General features: G+C 42.3%; 1 protein-coding gene across 1 annotated transcript in view; it reads right to left on the bottom strand.

Moving 5' to 3' along the window:
- Positions 1-85: 85 nt before the first annotated feature.
- Positions 86-20,579, bottom strand: part of myo7ba (myosin VIIBa) — a 29,523-nt gene continuing 9,029 nt past the window's right edge. Inside the window, exons 20-48 of the mRNA XM_079506305.1 lie at positions 20,314-20,398; positions 20,001-20,219; positions 19,133-19,354; positions 18,795-19,016; positions 17,194-17,358; positions 16,505-16,741; positions 15,695-15,849; positions 15,028-15,154; positions 14,815-14,934; positions 13,669-13,842; positions 12,676-12,903; positions 11,941-12,108; positions 10,670-10,787; positions 9,250-9,376; positions 8,915-9,081; positions 8,520-8,701; positions 8,054-8,175; positions 7,305-7,470; positions 6,679-6,821; positions 5,511-5,666; positions 4,759-4,864; positions 4,110-4,220; positions 3,917-4,004; positions 3,617-3,726; positions 2,605-2,790; positions 1,350-1,466; positions 1,031-1,114; positions 660-779; positions 86-546 (exon numbers count right to left, since the gene is read on the bottom strand). Of these exons, the coding sequence (XP_079362431.1) occupies positions 460-546; positions 660-779; positions 1,031-1,114; positions 1,350-1,466; positions 2,605-2,790; positions 3,617-3,726; positions 3,917-4,004; positions 4,110-4,220; positions 4,759-4,864; positions 5,511-5,666; positions 6,679-6,821; positions 7,305-7,470; positions 8,054-8,175; positions 8,520-8,701; positions 8,915-9,081; positions 9,250-9,376; positions 10,670-10,787; positions 11,941-12,108; positions 12,676-12,903; positions 13,669-13,842; positions 14,815-14,934; positions 15,028-15,154; positions 15,695-15,849; positions 16,505-16,741; positions 17,194-17,358; positions 18,795-19,016; positions 19,133-19,354; positions 20,001-20,219; positions 20,314-20,398 (4,312 nt within the window). The 3' untranslated portion in view covers positions 86-459. The remainder of the gene's footprint in view (positions 547-659; positions 780-1,030; positions 1,115-1,349; positions 1,467-2,604; positions 2,791-3,616; positions 3,727-3,916; positions 4,005-4,109; positions 4,221-4,758; positions 4,865-5,510; positions 5,667-6,678; positions 6,822-7,304; positions 7,471-8,053; positions 8,176-8,519; positions 8,702-8,914; positions 9,082-9,249; positions 9,377-10,669; positions 10,788-11,940; positions 12,109-12,675; positions 12,904-13,668; positions 13,843-14,814; positions 14,935-15,027; positions 15,155-15,694; positions 15,850-16,504; positions 16,742-17,193; positions 17,359-18,794; positions 19,017-19,132; positions 19,355-20,000; positions 20,220-20,313; positions 20,399-20,579) is intronic.

The following is a 20,579-nucleotide window of genomic DNA, read 5'->3' as shown; positions in this document are numbered from 1 at the left end:
AATAAAAAAAATCCCCATCTGCTGAAGATTTTGATCAACAAGCGAAGGTCTAGTTAACCAAATGATCAGAGTTCTCCAAAATGAATCAACTCAGAAAAGGCTTTATTTGTCAGATTCAGCATTGGCAGCAAAGGAAAAAAAACATGTTTCAACAATGAATTCCTCATTAAATACAGTAATCATGTATAAATCTCCATTTTCTAAAGAATATAAACCTGTTTCTTTCGTTTTAAGTCCGGGCCACATCTTTTTGAGAATTTATTTAATTTAGATGCCTTATGTGCATATAAGTATAAATTAAAGATCATACCAAAATGGTTATGTACGTATCTGTGCAGCAGTGAGTTGCTCGCTGTTTCTGCAGACCTCCATTCAGAGTGATGCGAGGTTGGAGGCATGCTCGCGAGGCTACTAAAGCAGAAGGGTGCCTGACAGTGATTACACTATTTAATCTGAGATTCAAATGTTGGCGCGCTGGGCCCCAGATTTCCTCTCCTTGAGGAACATGTTGACATAGGATGTTATGAGGTCATCCATCTTATAGCCCTTTTAAAATGAAGAGACAGGGAAATTAAGAAGATAAATTAACAGAAATGTACAGACCAAAACAAAATTCAAACCCTGCTTGACAGATTCAGTATAAAATGACAATTGCTTACCAGTGACGTTTCGCAGAGGAATTTGTTCCCTTGGACTAAATTGCCCACCGTCATATGGAAGTATGTGCTGCCACTGCACCAGTTAGCAATGCCGTTGAAGGGGTGAGTGGCCAACACCTCCTGCAGGAGAAAAAGAAGCTGTGCATAAATCCTAGACTTTTTAATAGATATATAAAATAAATTCTCCCAATTAGTCATGAATCAAATGCCATTCTTCATTAGTTAGGAATTTGACCCCTGCTTCACCCCTGATGCTTAGGAGCCATGCATCATTTCTGTATACTCATAATGAAAACATAATATGTTTAATATGTCATATCTTACTGGATATTATCCAGTAAGATATTAAATAGAATATGGGAAGCTCTTACCTTGGTCTTAGGGTGGATGACTGTGAATCCTTGCTTGCCAATAGAGATTCGTACAATGTCGGGGAACTTAGGATCTGAAGTTTGCTGCCGAGGAAGAAAATCATTCGCCATAAAGGTTTATATATGAGAGAGAGAGGTATAAAGAGACTGATGCACTCATCTTAGTCCTTGTGCCTTATTAATACACATTGTGTCTTGCACTGGGAATAGCAGATCTACAAGTTCACAACGTGTCATGCTGTGATGCGTATTGAGATTGTAGATCTGCTATTTATGGTACAAGACACCGGTGCAAAATTAAATATAAATCAAACCTTACCTTCACTTGGAAGAATGCGCAGCCAAACGTTGGCCACCGACAAACCACCTTCAAAAATGTGACCATGGTTTCCTCAACCGTCATGTCAGGCTGTTTGTTATAAGCGGCAACAATGTTCTGGAAATTAATATATAGAAATGAGGTCACAAAAATGATATTCTGGAAATAAATATAGAAATCGGAAACATTAGTATTCAACATCCGCTTTTGAGGTAGTGTATAATGTTCTCATCTCATAAAGAGCATTTTTATTACTTTGAGTGAACTTCTGCCCAGTAGCCTATTACAGTGCAGTCATTGATTTGAGCCATAAAACAAAGAAAGGAAAGTTGCTGTTGTTGTTCATATATGCAAATCAATGGATCCTGCTGAATTTAAAATTCATCAGGCGGACAAAACAAGCCTTATTAACCCGATTCATACTTAGTCACACAATGCTGCCTCACGTAGAAAATAGTAGTCCTACAAACTGCCAATGCATCGATGTGTCGCGCTGTCTACAAAGCAAAGCAGTTTGCAGCGCCCTTTGATTTGATTTAATATTGGCAAAAGAAATACAGGTAACTTAAACCCAGGATAAATAAACACATAAAAGCATAATGAAAAACATTTTCCAGATGTGGTCCTGCAACATAAATCAAAACTTACAGTACATAGTACCAATAAATTACACATCGGGCTCCATCTTGCGCCACCCTTATCCCTAAACTTATTTGCCATTTTTTACTATTTTGAAAATCATTTAAAAATAGTTCAACTACCCGATCTACATCTACATGTTGTGAGCTTGTAGATCAGCTATTTTAACTATTTTAAAAGGTTTTTTAAAATAGTAAAAAATGGCAAATAAGTTTAGGGATAAGGGTTGAGGGGTGGCGCAAGATATAGCCCATCATGTCTGATAGACGTCTTTACCTTCTTCCACTCGTTCTCAGACATGGCCTTCAGCTGGTCGTTGGGGACCAGCTCCTTCAGTATCTTACCTTCTTCCACTCGTTCTCAGACATGGCCTTCAGCTGGTCGTTGGAGACCAGCTCCTTCAGTATCTTACCTTCTTCCACTCGTTCTCAGACATGGCCTTCAGCTGGTCGTTGGGGACCAGCTCCTTCAGTATCTTACCTTCTTCCACTCGTTCTCAGACATGGCCTTCAGCTGGTCGTTGGGGACCAGCTCCTTCAGTATCTTACCTTCTTCCACTCGTTATCAGACATGGCCTTCAGCTGGTCGTTGGGGACCAGCTCCTTCAGTATCTTACCTTCTTCCACTCGTTATCAGACATGGCCTTCAGCTGGTCGTTGGGGACCAGCTCCTTCAGTATCTTGGGAATCATGGGAAACTGGTTCTTGTCGTTGTTGAACCTGATCCTAAAGAGCAAGGCTCCCAGTTTGACCATGTCCTCCTTGGAGCACATGTGATAGCCTGCTAGGTACTTGGGCAGTTCCTGGTGAACACAGTGTGAGATGAAGAAATAAATTAGAGCAAGGATTCATAACTCTCAGAGTTACAGACCTGTATAAGGGTCCATTTGGTACCCCCTCGAGGAACCCTGAAGGTCCCTGGACCCCGCTTTGAGAACCAGAGAATTAAAGGCTATCAATGAGGGTTACATTAACATACAATGTGAAATGATCAACATCAAAATACATCAAAATATCTGTTTGGAACCCAGATGATCCACTAAGAATTTTTCCTCACGCTGTCTGTTCTTAAACCTTGTACTGTAAGACAATGTGACTGAGTGTACCTGAGGGTAATGGAAGATAATGTGACTGAGTGTACCTGAGGGTAATGGAAGATAATGTGACTGAGTGTACCTGAGGGTAATGGAAGATAATGTGACTGAGTGTACCTGAGGGTAATAGAAGATTAAACCTTGTATTGTAAGACAATGTGACTGAGTGTACCTGACGGTAATGGAAGATTAAACTTTGTATTGTAAGACAATGTGACTGAGTGTACCTGACGGTAATGGAAGATTAAACTTTGTATTGTAAGACAATGTGACTGAGTGTACCTGACGGTAATGGAAGATTAAACCTTGTATTGTAAGACAATGTGACTGAGTGTACCTGACGGTAATGGAAGATTAAACCTTGTATTGTAAGACAATGTGACTGAGTGTACCTGAGGGTATTGTAAGAAGATAATGTGACTGAGTGTACCTGAGGGTATTGTAAGATAATGTGACTGAGTGTACCTGAGGGTATTGTAAGACAATGTGACTGAGTGTACCTGAGGGTATTGTAAGATAATGTGACTGAGTGTACCTGAGGGTAATGGAAGATTAGATCAGCCTCCAGATCTCTTCCAGGGAAAACATTCAACCATAGCTTCCTCACGAAGTGTACTTGGTAAGAAGTCGTGCTTACTGCCACCCCTGTGGACACACACACAGACACACAGACACACAGACACAGACACACAGACACACAGACGCACACGCGCACGCGCACACGCACACACACACACACACACACACACATATGCACAAAGACGTTTGTTAAAGGTCAGCGCAAAGAGCCGTGGTGAGTAACAATGGCACCCCAGTTAGATAATTCTAATCTCACCATCTTTACCCCTCTTGGCTCTCTGGGACCAGTCAGTGATCTGTCTCAGACTATCAAAGAAGTAGTCTGGATCATTCAGACTCAGAACCTACAAAGGGCACAATGGCAAAATTGTTTACAACCATTGGCATTAACATTAGCTCCAAGGCTATGAACGTCTTGAATCACAAGATGCTGATGGTTAATGGGTGACCTTGTCTGTTTTGACAAAGATGCTGAAGCCGTCCGCTGAAATCAGATTGAGTTTCCTGCTGATGGTCTGGATGAGATCTCTGATCCTGGTGCTGGTGGTCACCTCGAAGACCTGAGGTGGGACACGATACCATAAAAACCATAAAAACAAGAAATGTTATCAAAACTCGAAACCGTTAATGGGATACAGACTTGTTTGTTCATGTAACAGGGATCTCCCTAGCTCTTTAGTAAACATAACATTCAGGGAAACCAATTTTATACAAATCAGGAGAGAGAACGCATACAGGATATGGGATGAACGAGAACAACTGGAAGTGATGAAACAAAAACAAACAAAGAGCAGACAAAATTGGAACTGGAAGAGTGTAAAATTGAAGCTGATAAATTATCATCGTGGGGTTCTATCTCCTGATTGGATTAAATTGGTATTCCAATTTAAGACAAAACCTGTTCCTGAATAAACACTATACTATGTGATTACTACCCAAATAAAGAGCTTTAACTTTTGAACAAAAATGTTTATTCATTTATTTTTATATCACTTACACCACCTGTAAGAGTTTAGATAGAAGTAGCATGCTGTCAGAAGTGTGAAAGGGGGTCATTGTCTTTATATATAGAGTGATTTCATGACCTCGTGACTGTACCTCCTCTGTGTCGTTGGGGAAGTGGACTTTGTGGAAGATCTGGGTGCTGTTCTGTTTGATGGCGTCCACCTCCACCTGGTGTGGCGGCAGTTTCCTGGGCTCCATCCTAACCCCCCGAGACGCCACAGTTTTAGATACATCATAGAATGAATGAATGGTTTATTTCTATCTTTTTCAGTTGGACATTACAAAAATATTTTTTTCTTTTTAACGTGATCGAAAAGGTATCAGCAGAAGCTTATAGATTATTAATGCCTATCCTTATTACATAAACAATAACAAAGAAAAACAAACAAAAGACAAAAAACAGTAAACAACAAACACAAAACAAATGCATAATGTGCATAATTAGAGTCTTTCAATACTACATTTGTCACATTAACATGTTAATCAAGCCGTCAATCATTCAATTTTGTATTTTTCCAATAGCGCCTGTATGCACCTGAATTTCTCAAAATTACTTTTTGCGCAAAACTTGACACTGCACAGCCATTCAAAGTGACTTCTGAAAACACGTAATAATCGCGGCCATGGTGGTGAGTTATTTCAGCAGCCGTGGTGCTGTGGCGAGACTGGCTACTCGCCAGGGCGAGAGTGCACTAACATCCCTGCAGGCGTCAACCCACCCGCTGATGTTGTGGAGACTCCCTCTCACATGATGCGCCGCTCTGAAAGTAACGGCTATGTATGCAGCAGAGCTTGGTGACACAATAGGACTCTGTGTGTTTGTGTGTCTGTGTTGCTTTGTATACCTCAGCGAGCCTTGCAGCCGCTGCAGGCAGTCGGAGGCCAGGGGCTCTCGGCGGCGTGACTCGAGGAAGCGCTGAGTGTGCTTGAGAAGCGACTGGCTTGGCGGGAAGAGTCCACAACACAGCCACAACAGCTGCCAGCCCAGTTCCATGCTGAATCTGTGGAGGGACGGACATACAGTATATTCAACATGTGTGTGATGTGTTAATGAGCTGGAGTAGTAGATAGATGGAGTCTTCATAGTTCATAATGAATGAATATTGTGTGTGTGTGTGGCCCCTCCCGTGCCTCCGTTATAACTTGCTCCCCTGTTGTCCCTCTCAACCTTTTGTACAACTGTCTCTACAGTAAACATAAATCATTGAAGGGGGTGGATGGCTCACTCTGAGCCCATGTGTCTTTCCAATGTGCAGTGACTACAGTCTGCTACTAAATCCAGTGTTATAGTCAATTACAAGTCAACAGAAAGCCTTAAGTCTGCAGTTCCCAAGTCAAAGTTGCCTTCCCTCAAGTCAAAGCCGAAGCCCAAGTCTCAATCAAGTCCAAGTCCATGTCCAAGCTAGCCAATCGGCTGGCAAAATACAGTATCTTATATGGTACATGAGAAAATAAAAGCTACACAATTACATAATTTCCATTACATAAAAATACATGATTTCACATTATATTGATGTTCGGATAATACCAGTTATCGGATAATACCAGTTACCATAAGTTAATTATTGTAGTATCCTCTAGAATAATTATATTACACATTAGCTGAACTCTCTGAATTTATTCATCAAATTTGCATTTTTGCAATTTTCTCTGACTGTGAAAAAACCTCCAAGTCACGGTCTAGGTGTCCAAGTCAAGTCACAAGCTATTGTGACTCAAGTCGGACTTGAATACTAAAAGACAGTTAAAGTTAAGATCACTTTTCAATTAGAGCAAAGAGTGTTTTACTTGTCTTTGAGTTATGACATGGCCTGGAAACAGTGAGTGCCAAATACTTTTCCCTCCACACAGTGATTTTCCAACCCAAGACACTTCCTCAACATACAAGAGGTCCAATCATATTACAATCATGTTACATTTACTCCATGTAACAATGACCGATTCCATAAGATAATACGAATATTTTGAGTGAACTACTATTGACAGTGAGTGTATCACATAGTGCCAGCGTACCGGTTGTTATTGCTGGTCATCTGCTTCATGATCTGGCAGTAGATCTCGTCTCTGAGCATTTTATCCTGAGTGGCGGGCCCAAAGATCTGGTCTGTGAGTTCCAGATAGCTCTGGATCTGCTTGGTGGGGTAATCTCCCATATACTTCAGCATTGGTACACAGCAGTCAAGGAACTATTCTGACTTTGTAAGCATTGCACAATAATTTAAAACATATGAATATTAAATATGAGAAATAAAGAAATTAAATAATTTACCTAGCAGACATACAGTACCATTAAAAAGTGTATTATACACACACACTTTAATTGTACTGTATGTACAATAAAGTAAATTATTCCATTTTATATTAAATAATATAATAGGACTACTGTACATATAACACAGACCTGACAGATTGCCATGTTCAATTCCAAATCCATATGCCTGTATGTTTATCACCAGAAAAAAAGGTACGGTTCAAAATACCTCAGTGCTCAAAGCCACTGTTTATTAAACCTACGTATCTCCTGACCTGGCTACAACCAACTCCTGCTTGAGCCTTCTTACCTGCGCATCCCAGTCTGTTGCTGCACCATCTCTGTTTCCCTACAGTACTATGTCGATGCTTTAGTAAAATGGTCATATGCAGAGGATATCAGTGAAGGCCAGACAGGCTTTGTGAGTTAGATCCGAGTTGGCCTGTAGTCTCTTGAGCAGTGGCTGTCGGAGCGGCTCTCTGGAGTGAAGCCACAGCCTCTCAGGAGCTGCGTTCTTGGAAATCACCTGTCTATTCACATCCTTAGTGGGCTGCCTGTTGTTGGGTCAGACGACAAGACCAGATTGACCAGACACAGAGACATCCATACACTATAGATGACTTCATTATAATAATTTAGCTCTTTTTCCGTAATCTGGATTTGTACATGGTTGCGTGCTGTGTCGTGCACTGACAATAGCAGATCTACAAGTGAGCTTGTACAGTAGCTAGACTATTTTCAGTGTGTGAGTCAGAGACTAGGGAAATGACATGCAGCAAACCAGGGTCTCGCTTGTCAGCCATGTCAGGCATTCGAGCACATGTGGTATGCTAACCACTCGGCTATCAGGTCGCCCCAGAGCTTTAAAAATTAAACATTTGTGGACAGACAGACAGACAAGCCTGAGGAAGGAAGGTCGCAAGACCGAAACGTTATTCATCTAAATAAAAGCTCTTGAACCAGCAAGTGGCAGTGTGCGGGCCTCCCTCCTCCTACACGTGGACACTGGACAGACAGACAGAAATGACCAGGGCTCACATTTCATGTGGGGGCTGTAATCATTTTGCTCTGGCAAAATGACAAACTTGATACTCCAGCATTTCCATTCGACAAAACAGAGGTAATCTATCTAGGTACCTGAAGTTCTCGAGTGAGAACTCTTGTAACGTAACGGGGGCCACTCTCTCCATGGTGCCCGTTTCCCTCTGGGAGGTATGTATGATGTTCTTCCTCTGGTCAGGAGACAGGTTGATCAGGCCCTGAAACAGAGAGGCACATACCATATTTAACCACTTACATACTATATACTTCATTCATTGACTTGGGTCTCTCAGCTTGTCTATCCTTGACCGCTACCTTTGTTCCCGCCACACAAAATCTCTTCACCAATAAGAGAGGATCTACAAGCTCACAACGTGCAACGTATTGTGAGCTTGTAGATCGGCTATTTTTGGCTAATATTTTCGCGGAAAGTTTGCGTATATTAAAACGTGCCCAGGATATCAAGGGGTTATCTTGCTTCTGCTTTTTCCCATTCACTCACACACACAGTTATTCTTCTACAAATAGCTAAGTGACGCCACAGAAACCTCTCTGTACGTACCATGACTTCATTGGTGGGTTTGCTGAGGGTGGGCAGGACTAAAATGGCCTCGCTGGGTATGGCACCTATCTTCCCTGTGCGGTCGTTTTTGCCCTTTATCCAGCCTCGTTCGGGGGAATATTCATCATCTTTGATGAGGATGATGAGATCTGCTTTCTTGCAGCTCAGGAACGTGGGGTCGTCTGCAGAGACAGAAAAACAAGACGACCAATGAATCTCAGAGAGCGGCCAGCGCGGCTCTAACAAAACATACAAAGATAATGGATTCAGCTGTGTAAGCGTATGTGAGAGCAAAAACATGTATCATATTAATTAAAGTATATGTCCTCCCGGTATAAATACAATATAAATCCCCAACAGAGTTTCCCCCTTCGGTGCTTCTTCGGTGGTCTGACCTTGCCTGCTGACTTCCTTTAAGGCCACAGCGTACTGGGAGCGCTCTCTCAGCCCGCACAGGAACATGTGCACCAACTCGGCCAGGCCCTCGGCCATGGCCCCGCCAAGGATGAAGTCACCTTTCAGAGTCAGGAGGGAGACGCTCTGGGCAAAGGCTTTCCCCTCCCTGGCCAGTGAGCAGAGATATTATTAACCCTGTTATATTAGTGCTTCATCACACAACGTGCCGCACGACGGTGTCACGTATAGATGTACTATTACAGGTATATAATCAGGTATAATATGCTACAATATCCTCACATGCAGTAGCAACGTTTTCAACGTTTTCCCGTACCTCATGGTGTTGACCCCAGTGACTTCTGGGTAGGAGAGCTCCAGCAGTCTCCTCTCTCTCTCGTCCAGGAACGTGATGCCAGTCCAGTTAATGGCCGCAATTAATTTGTTTTTGGGGAGAGGAGGACCTGTTAAATAAATATCCGTGGCGTAAACAAGACCCAATAAGCCATGACTCATGGGGGAAACGGGAGATGTATTCCTGTTAATATAAGAGTTCCCTTCCTGTATCCTTTAAGGCAGCCCAGAGGGGAAACCTGATTGCAACATAAATGCCTCATAAAGGCCCAGTCATCCACCCACGGCTGAGGTACTCTATCTTTATACTCTGGACTGAATGTGTCAGCTGAACATTAGGCCTGAGGGGTGGGGAAGCTTTAATGAAGTATTGTCTCTGAAGGGACCGTAGTGTGGGTGTATGTAAGAGCCATGCAAGCTGTATCATCACTTGTCATTACCTTTAGGACAATGATGAAATATAAAGACCAAACGGTGTGTATTATTGCTGTTGGAAAGGTGGTGCTGAAATTGGATGGTTGGTTAGCATGCCATCAGGGTCAGGGACTCTGCCAATCTACAGTATATGTGAAATGCTATTTCTGTACCTATAAATATAACATTGTATATCTTACTTTGGCCAAAAGGTAAATAAGTCTTATAGTGGAATTATGAGTTATAGAAATTCTGCTGTGACTTGAGTCATAACCTGGTTTCAGATTGTGTTTAGAAATACTTTCAGATCAGGGTGAAACCAGCTGGGCTTCATCACAGATTAAGGAGGTTTTTATTTCCGCAGTGCTCCACCAACACATTGAAAGATCAAAATAATTAAATATGGCACAAATCTGAACAAATACAAAGGCCGTATGATATACGGCCTTTGTGGTTATAGTATTCAGAGGGTGTACACAAATTACAGAAGTTTCAGCATTGCTTTCTATATTAAAATGTTTTATTATCTCAGTGGCTCCAGTATTAAATTGTATTTAACCCGGAATGTGAACACCCATAACAGTAAGAGCCTTTCAACACTTTGTTCTTCCTTTGTTAGTAGATAAGTCATGTACTAATGTGTGTAATCAGAATTACACAGGACTATAGTTTAATGACCTTAGTTATACATCATATAATTTGACAGTCATTAAGGCAATTTGACTTGGGCCTAATAGAAGTGCTTATGGGAACCCTGCCACAAATTTACAACAGCACTTTACTCTGCATTGATACTCTCTGACTGCATTTTATGGCACGGCTGACTTATTTATATTAAATTAAAATAGCTCGGTTCACACTGCTTTCTAAGATGGCACATGTAGATAACCGTCACCTACATTGTTAGAGGTCTTGTGTAATTTTATAAATATTTATAATGTTATCTTGAAAAATGACCAGATAATCTAATCATTTCTAATGACACTAACCTGAAAGCTTTGTAACCTCAAAGAACCGGGAGAAGAAAATGGGCCACTTCTGACGAGTGTAGTCAACAACCTCTGCCTTCACAGACGATGCCTTCTGCCTTGAACTGACATATGAACCCTTGTGTGAGGTAACAAACACAAAGAAACAATACATTAATTTTGTTTTGTTTTTCTAGAAGATGCTGGACACGTATTGATATGACCTACACAGTTATTAACCACAGGAACCCTAGCATCCCTATTCTAGGCATGTCTTGGCAAACATTCAGCGGAAATATGCGATCTATAAGCTCACAAATGCATTATTTGCAATATTTTCAACAAAGAGATTTGGTGTAGAGGGGAAAAAAGTAGAGGATAGACCCCTGTGGGACAACTAAATATAAGGTGTAACTGGTGTGGAGGATTTCCTGTAATAATATCCCATATAAAAGTAACTCTTCTCCATTAGCTGTATTCTATGATTCATGCCTAAAGGAAGTAACCGTTGGACTTTGGGACTGCTTATCTTTAGTGAGGATTCACATGATTGTTGTGTATTATGTCATCTATTTGACTTCCGCATTACTGTTCCAAGTCTAGTTCTAAGTAGTGACTGTTTCTTCAGCTCTTTATCTGATCTAATCAATCAACAGACACTCATGTGACAACATGTCAGTTTCCTAGTTGTAGTTGTAGTTGTAGTTGTGGGCAGGTATACAACTGTGAATCGTTGTTGTTCAATGAGCCAGATTGGGTTTCCATTGCATTGACAGGTCATGTAAGTTTTGGCTCCTTACTGGAGTAAAACTGAATTCTTGTCATGCCTCATTTTGATAGTGAAACTGACAGTGATCAAGTGTGTCTGTGGTGTGGATGAAAAGTATTAACAAGAGCTTGTGACTAGATAATAACTACAGTTACTACACTGTACATATCTGTGAATGCGAAAACTACAACCCTTATTTACGTGTTTAGCTTTTACTCTCAGTGGTCACTATATTGTCCTTACCTTTACCTTGACGTCAGAAAAATATGAATCAGGTTCATGTAATAGTTACGGTTCTTGCCCATAAAAAGCATTGTGGGAATTAATCAACAGTTTGATAGGTTCCCACTTAAAACTATATACTTCGTTGACTGGGGCCCCGCAGGGGTCTATACTTGGTCTCCTCCTTTTATCCCTCTATGCCAAATCTGTTTGCCAAAAATAACCGGTCTACAAGTTCACAATGCATCACATTGTGAGCTTGTAGACCCGGTATTTTGGGCTGTTCATCCATGTAACTGACCTGAGCATGTGCAGTGCTGACCATCTGCAGCCATTTGGCCTCAGACTTGGCGTCCAGCAGAGAGGTGCTGATGCACTCTTGAACGACCGCCTTCACGTTTTCTGGGCCGCCGTCTGAACCGTGTTGGACGTACAAGTGTTTTGCAGCGAGCTCAATAAGATCGTCCTCCTGTGTGACAGAGGCAGTGGTGGAAAGTGAGAAGTGCATTCACTCAAGTACTGTACTTAAGTACACTCAACTTGTGAGGCACTTTATTTTAGCATTTTCAATGTTCAATATTATACTTCTACTCCACTACATCTCAGGCAAATATTGCTTTTTACTACACTACAATATTTGACAACTAGTCACTAGTTACTTAGGTGTTTGAAAATAATAATAATAATAATAATAATAATAATAATAATAATAATAACAACAACAACAACAACAACAATAATCATAATCATCATAATCATATTTTAATGCTAATACTTTTGTAGTTTTTTACTCAAGTAAAATTTGGTATACAGGTCTTTTACTAACGGTATTTTTTATATTTTGGTATTGCGACTGTTACTTTTAAAAGTACTTCTTCCACCACTGGACAGAGGAACATTGAAAAAGTAACCCTCAAAGAGGTTGACAGACACCTCCTCCAGTGAATTTCATTGGCTGGAAATGAATAAAATGTTTGTCTCAAGATGTACAAACTAGCCATATAGTGACGGCCTGAACCCACACGCTCCCTCCCACCTTTTCACTCCGGTACTCTCCAAACTTGAGCCCACGTATGATCTGCTTGTAGATGAGGTCTGTGCTGATGCTGTCCTCTTTGCAGTCGTGCCAGGGGGTGAAGATCTCCTTGCGGTAATACAGACGCCAGGGAGCGTGTTGCTCCTGCCCACCTTTCCTCTTCACCTCCTGCTCACACTGGGAGATGGCATCCATCACATGCTCCCGACCGCTGCCCAGAGCCCACACCTTCATAGGAAGACGAGGGAGAAAAATGGTTAAACCACTGCAGTGGTTCTCAATGTGGGGTCCGAGGACCCCCGGGGGTCCTTGAGGCTGATCCACGGTGTCCCGAGCAAAAGGAGGAACAGTTTAACCACGTTAAACCCTATGTTATACTGCGATTGTTTCAAAAATGAATGGTTGTGAACTTTTCAAACATCTTGGAAGTTTTTGACAAATGTTGAATAATTTAGATACAAATCTTCTCTTAGTTATGGCCATCCCTGAGTCCTGAGTCCTGACACATAATATTTTCAGTTGGGGGTCCGTGGCCAAGTACATACAGTAACAATGTGGGGTCCTTGACATGAAAATGTAATGGGCTCAAGTATGACACCTGTCCATTCCTTTTTGTTGTGAGGTGTGAGGCCAATGGTGCAGTGATTTAAATAGGTTTACTTTTCAATGTAATGAGTCCCAGGATGCAGGGATGGTCTTTTAGATGAGTCCCACTTCAACGACGTTAGGAGTCATATTTTATATATTATTTATATATTATAATTTATATTATTATTTATATATTATAAATGATTAGTATAACTAAAGCTAGCGAAGTAAACTAGAATAAAAAACAGTACAGTAGTACAGTAGTGCATCCCGTGGATGCAGAGGTCGTTGTTATATTGCGTCCCTTAACTATAAACTGCGTTTTGGGATGAAAAATGCGCCCTATTTTAATCTCTGATGGTGATTTTATTTGATTCATTCATGCCTATGGCTACGGTTGCTTACCTTTTCATACAATGCCACATAAAGGGAAAAGCCAAAGTTGTCTTTGAGTTTGACCTTCTGAGAGAGAACCTGGGAGATTTCTCTGGAGGTGGACGCAGAGTCAGCAGGCAAGCTGATCGTGCAGCCATCCATTAGAGTCACAGACAGAGTCATGGGTTTCTTGGTCTTGGTTGCCTGACATGAATCAGTAAGAAACATCATTAAATATCTACACGGTAAGGTTGCTACAAGGGATGCAACAGCTGTTAATCAAACTAATTGATTTAATCAATTATATAAAAAAGAAACAATTTTGATAATATAATGGATACAAATAAATACTGAAAATAGCATGATACAAGCTCACAACCTGTCACGATGCAATGCATTGTGAGCTTGTAGATCGGCTATTTTCGACTACGATATGACGAAGTATAAAATAGGTAGTTAATCAGTCTAACTCTAATTATTAAAAAAATAGTAGTTTTCAATTTGATTAGTTGATATACGGTATAAAACTTAGCAGCCCTAAAGTGGTTGAATGTTCCTACGAGACATTCAGAGATATCAATGGTGACCCATGATAGGGGTGTAACGACACCGTACCTGCATTGTCAATATAAACAAGTATATCGATGTAAATAGCAACGTATCGTTTAACTTTGTATCGTGTCGTATCGTTTTGCAATGCAAATAATCGGTATACATTGTTTTGTAATTCATAAATAAATAAATAAATTGTATCGATACTAAGTACTTAGTAGCAATTTTAAGAATAAAAAATAAAAAAGAGGGGTTCAATTACTTTTTCATTCAGAATCGCTACCCAATTGGTCTATCGATAAATGTGTATTCTCTGTGTTCATGTCAAGTTGCGGGTTTGTCCATGTGTTCAAATACAAGGTTCATGTATTTGCGAGAGAATCACTGTGTTTACTTATTTATATCCATAATAATAAACGTTTCACACAGATTCAACAAGATTCAGTGTGGAACGCGTGTCGAATATGAAGTCGGTGGGGCAAACGGTTCTCAAGTTACGTGCATTACAACCGTACACACAGGCAGACACGCACGCACGCACGCAGAGACGTGGCGCATTTATAGTGTAGGATGTATCGTTACAGCCCTACTTCAGGAGCACCTGTGTGTGTGAATCCCATTTACCTGTAGCTCTAACCAGCTGGGAGGCTCCCCTCGCACTCCATTCATCACCGTGCGCCGCAGCCTTTCAGAGCAGTAGGGACCGTAGCCCACAGGACCCGAACGGAGGAAGCTTTGGAGATACTGCAAAGGCAGCAGACAAACAGGTGATGATCAGACTGACAGGTCAATTATCCCAAATCAATGGCTCAGCGTGGCTGCCGTGGCATCATTTACCGTTATGAAGCGCTCAGTGGGAGGGAAGATACCCAGACAGAGCGACAGGAGGATCCAACCACGGTAGTAGCTGCTGCGATTGTTGTTATCCTGCAGCTGCTTGCAGATCTGACAGTAAATCTCATCTCTAGAGGGAGAGATCAGGTTGATGAAATGGTAAATGGGGCATTAATATAGCACCTTTATCCACAGCACTTTTTGAGTGGTGTAAACCACTCCTACAACTGGCTTTGTTAGTCTGTCTGTCTGTCTGTCTGTCTGTGCAGAAAAAATGAGCATGGTTGCTACGGTCACCCAGTTCACCCGGGTGTGATTTCATTACGTCAGACCACAGCTGATCAGGCTATATAAGACCTTACACCACTCAGTTCACACAGGTGTGATTTTTCCAATGTGCATTGCACCATTCACACACACGGATGGCAGGGGCAACCATGCCATCCGCACGGCACCAAACTGCTTATCGGGAGCAGTCAGGGGGACATTAATATCCCTACACACACTGCACGATAGTCAGATAGTCGTAAGATTGCTGTGCAGTTCACACTGCACAACCCTCTTTCTTGGAATCTGCTCTCTTAAATTATTGTTGTTTCCAGATTATATGACTGATGATCGACAATACATACATCAATAAAATAAATATAAATCATCTTTTTTCTGTTACCTCAGGTCTCGCCTGACGATGGCGTAGCTCACAATGATGTGGAGTTTTTCCAGAGACGTCATGGGCCGATCCAGGGTAGGTCCATCTCTGATGTCGTTGTCTTCACTCACGCTCTGCAAGGTGGGCTGTTTGGACACCTCAGTATGGTCGTCTGACTGAAATAAATACCAACAACAACAGCAAGCTGATCAGAAGGGTGGTGCTGAAATGTGAACAGCAAACAATGGCATTCAGAGCCTCAGTCAGAACATTTATTTTACATTTGTTTTACGAGGTAGTCACTTGAGATTAGCGATATCTTTTTCGAGCAAGACAAAACGGCAGGATTTAAGGATTTTAATGATTTAAGGACAAGTAAGTTGCCTTGGGAACGGTGAAGTGAACATGAAGCAGCCTATATCGTATCCTTAGCGGGAGGCAGCTTGATGTACAGTACAAGTACACCTTCTGAGGAGGACTTGTGGAAAGGCGAGAGCCTGAAACGTCACAGCAGCACTCATTACAAAATTCTACAACTGGAGCCCACAGTGTATGAGCGTTCTCTTTTAGTTTTCAAGAACACCTTCTGGACATGCTGAAAGTAGTGTAATAATAGTAGTAATTTTTATAGTCTTTGGTATAACTCAGCCGGGGATTGAACCCAAACCTCCCAGTCTCAGGGTGGGCAATCTAACCACTAGGCCACTGAGCTGGTTGTAAGGCAAATATACAATACACAAAAAGATGGGATCATGAAAGGCAAATGATTGATATTGGGGAGAGAAGATCACGTTAAAATAAGAGATGCCATTGCCGTTGGCTTGGTCTCACCTCTTCCGCGATGATGGAGGGCTTCCTGAGGATTGGGATTACGTTTTCTTGAATGCTTCCTGCTTTTTTATTCCTGCTCAGCAGATCAGTGAATATGGAGGATTTGCGTCCTCGAGCGTTGGCATCCGGAGAGGCGGAGGCCTTGCGGTTCAGAACCACCTCCTCCGGCATGGCAGAACCCTTCCTGTTCCCGGAGACTGCAGGAACGTTCGCGTCTTTCTTATTCCTCAGCACCCTCTACGAAATAAATAGTTTTCACAGATTTCACAGAATTTGTAATGTAACTCGGGGAGTGTACGGATTTAACCATTTGGTTGTGTTTTTAACACAATTAAACACAGCCAAAGTGTTCATTTATCACTTTCGTAGTGTTTAATAAACTGTTTATTCTCGTTTATCCATATGAGAATACCTGTCACCTTAAATGAGTGATGTCACACTTTGGTCTGACCTGATAGGTCCACCTTAGGTTAGACAGCCTACAAAAGATGGCCTTTCTCATTCCTGTTCATAAAGATAGCCTGATGAAGGCCGTATAGGCCGAAACGTTGCTGGTTCCCTAATACACTACTTCACTGCATTTGAAGACAGTATGCGGGAGTCCTTTCTTTTTCCAACACTTTCAGAGTAAAATTAATATTATGAATAACTGTGATGAATAAGACTAGTGTTTCCACCAGTGCACACACCTGGTCCAGGCCAACCATGTGACTGAGACGCCTGTCCTTTCTGGACACCAGCTCCTGTGGGAGCGAGCGGTCGGCCATGGAGGAAGCCCTCGTCTGGACCTGCTTCTTGGGCTCAGGAAGGTCTCCCATGAACCTCAGAATGATCCACCAAACTGTCAGTGATGCCTGGTGAAAACACAATGCATACAATATGTTGAATTATGACACCACTTAAAAATAAAAACAATTCCAACAGATTGATTGTCCATAAATATAACATTTCTTTCTTCTTCTGGACTATTTTCTTTCACATCAGGACATAGTAATGATCATTAGAAATAACACACCTATCTGCCAGACTCAGTCACAGTTCAGTTTAAATGTTGAATTATGTGCAGGATTTGCATGCATTTGAGAGAGCTTAATTTAATGTTATTTTAAAATAAAAATCCTCTCTCTCACTCTTATGCCAGTGTGCCAGTGATCACCCTTCACTGTGCCAATGTTGGCAGTTAGTACCTGTTCCTAAGGTTGCCTACCCATGGTATACACTACACTTGTTTTTTACATTGACATTTCTTTTTTTTATAATGTTTTATCCCACAATTTTGTAACCAATTTTTTCACCCAGTGTCAATTATCTAATGTAATCCTGGGCACTACACTTCCTCTGCCAACCTGGGGGGCAGCGGACTGACCTCATGCTTCCTTCTATGCATGAGGAGTCCAAGCTGCTTCTTTTCACCTGACAGGGGAGAGTTTCCCCGGCCGGACGTAGCGCGTGGAAGGAACACGTCATTCCGACCAGTTCCTTTCCCCTCCATCAGGCGCCCCGGCTGGCCAGGGGGAGGTAGTTTTACATTGACATTTTTTACACTGTTTGAATGATTGTTTTAAGTTACAGAGATATGGCCAATTATGTCATTTTAATCCTGACATTGACCTCTGAGGCTCAAAAGTTAATGTACTGATCATTCCCACCGAGTTTCATGAAAACCTGGCCATGCACCTGTAGTAATTGTCTTCAAAGACAGACTGAAAGACATTACACGCAGAGCAAGTGATTGCGATAGGCTGTGTGCATAACTGGAGTCCCAATGGTTTTCTGAAGGCGACACACACACACACACACACACACACACACACACACACACACACACACACACACACACACACACACACACACACACACACACACACACACACACACACACACACACACACACACACACACACACACACACACACACACACACACACACACACACACACACACACAACCGTCTTGTGGACATCACATAACTTACATGGAGGTCTTTAAATACGTGGCCTAAATACAGCTAGGTTGAACTCTACAAATATACACACTGCAATGATGTTCGGACACTGACGTTATGTGATGTCTACACGATTGTCTCATGTTTCAGCAGGTCACCAATTTCACCGTAACACCGCCATGCTGGAGTGAGTGAGTGTGAGTGAGCGAGTGGTATTGGAATTCAGCTATAGCCTATGGAACACTGAACTGCAGGTATGCCGCCTTCCGCAAACCCAGGACTACAGTTATACACAGAGCTCATAACCTGCCAAGTGGCTGGGAGAAATGACTGAAGGAGTCATACCTGGACATCTCCCTCATCCTCGTGGTAGAGGAGGGGCTGTCTGAGCCTCTGACGGATGTGGTTGGGGCTGGCAGCGCCCTGGAATTCCATGGAGGCAAATTTGGAGAAAGTGTACTCGTCCAGATCATCGTAGTCGTCCTCTGGAAGGTCATCCACCATGGGGAGGTCATCCAGGTCCACGTCTTCAGTGAAGCTGGGGATCGTCCTTCTGCCCTCCAAATCCTGAAATGGACAAAGTTGTTATGCTGGGACGGTGGCATGGAATATCAAACATTTAACCACATGAACCCTAGCATCCCTATTCCTGGCATGTGGGTCTTGAAGCTGCTGTATCTCACCTCAAATCCTGTTGGTGCTTGACCCTCCTGCCCTCCAACCATACTGGGGAGGAAGCCAAAGATGTTGTCCACCATCTCCTGATCAGTAATGCTCTCTGCCTGGCTGTTGGCCTCCATCTCTTTCTTTTGCCTCAGCACCTCCTGCAGGTGTCTCTGTCGCTCCAAAAGCTTCAACTCCTCCTCTCTTTTCTCTTTCTCTTTCTCTTTAGCGGAGAGATACATCTAAACATAGTAGCATACAAAAGTCCATGTAAAGACATAATAATAATAATACTGTCTGAATTCAAAGTATGGGCTAGCTAGCACATCTGCGACAATCTCCTCTGACAAACCGAAGCCCACTGGTTCTGCAATGTTTTCACACAGTTTTTGCCCCTACATTGAATTTAGACATTACGGCTACGTGGGACTATAAATTAGAAAAAGCAGCAGAGCAGTCTGGGATATGGTGCCTTGCTCATTGGTAGTTTCCGCTTCCTCCTCCCAGATTTTCTCAACTACAGTATCGTTAGGCTCATACATAGTCTGGATTTTCGGTGGTGGGGTGACCACCGAACTACAACATGACGTCACGAGCTGCGGTGAAGAGCAAACCACCGCCACCGCTCCAGCCCTTCTCTCTGTTTTTACTCACCACCGCTCAACGTTATTTCAGCGCGGTGGTCAGCTCACCACCTGAAAATCCAGACTATGAATAGGCCTTAAGGAACCAGTTAACATCCAGTCAAAAGCTCTAACCACTGGACGGGTATCACCTCACAATCCCCTGGACAATCAGGGTTTATGAATGAACAGGCCAGGGAAAAGAAAAACAAACTTGGAAAACGTTAATTAATACTGGATTACAATCACGTTAACTGAAACCTACATCTCTTTTCAACTTTTTGACAGCCTTTCTGGCCAGAACACCTCTGGTGTGTGCTTGCAGGAGGATGACAGCACGTCTCTTGCGCATCCATTCCTTCCTAGCCAGAAACGCTCTGCTGCGAGTCTGCAGCACCACGATGGCTTCCCGCTCCTTGTCGTACTGGTACTTGAGCTGGCGAGATCGGACCGTTGCTTGCAGTCGATTAAAGCCCAGCTGGACCTGTATGATGGATTCATAGATGGGCCAATGTTTAATGCAAGTCACACTTGCAGTACCGAACAAGTGTGCATTTAAATGGACATTGATGACCCACCACTCTGTAGAGCTTTCTGCCACAGTGGCCCCTCCAGTATTTCTGAATAACAACGGCAGCTGCCTTTTTCTTCAGGTATATTCTCCTACAAGGGGCATCAAATGTAGACTTCAGTGCACAAGCCATATGATTCAAGGAAATTATATTAATGTCATGTTGAACTTTGGCTTGTACATTGGCTTGGGCATGATATTGATTGTTTATCCTGTATATTACATTTACTATTGTAGATCATCTTTATCTATTGCCTCTGTGCTCCATTCACT

The sequence above is a fragment of the Electrona antarctica genome, assembly GCF_951216825.1.
Source record: "Electrona antarctica genome assembly, chromosome: 7".
Classification (NCBI taxonomy): domain Eukaryota; kingdom Metazoa; phylum Chordata; class Actinopteri; order Myctophiformes; family Myctophidae; genus Electrona; species Electrona antarctica.
This window is presented reverse-complemented; position numbering and strand designations above follow the sequence as displayed.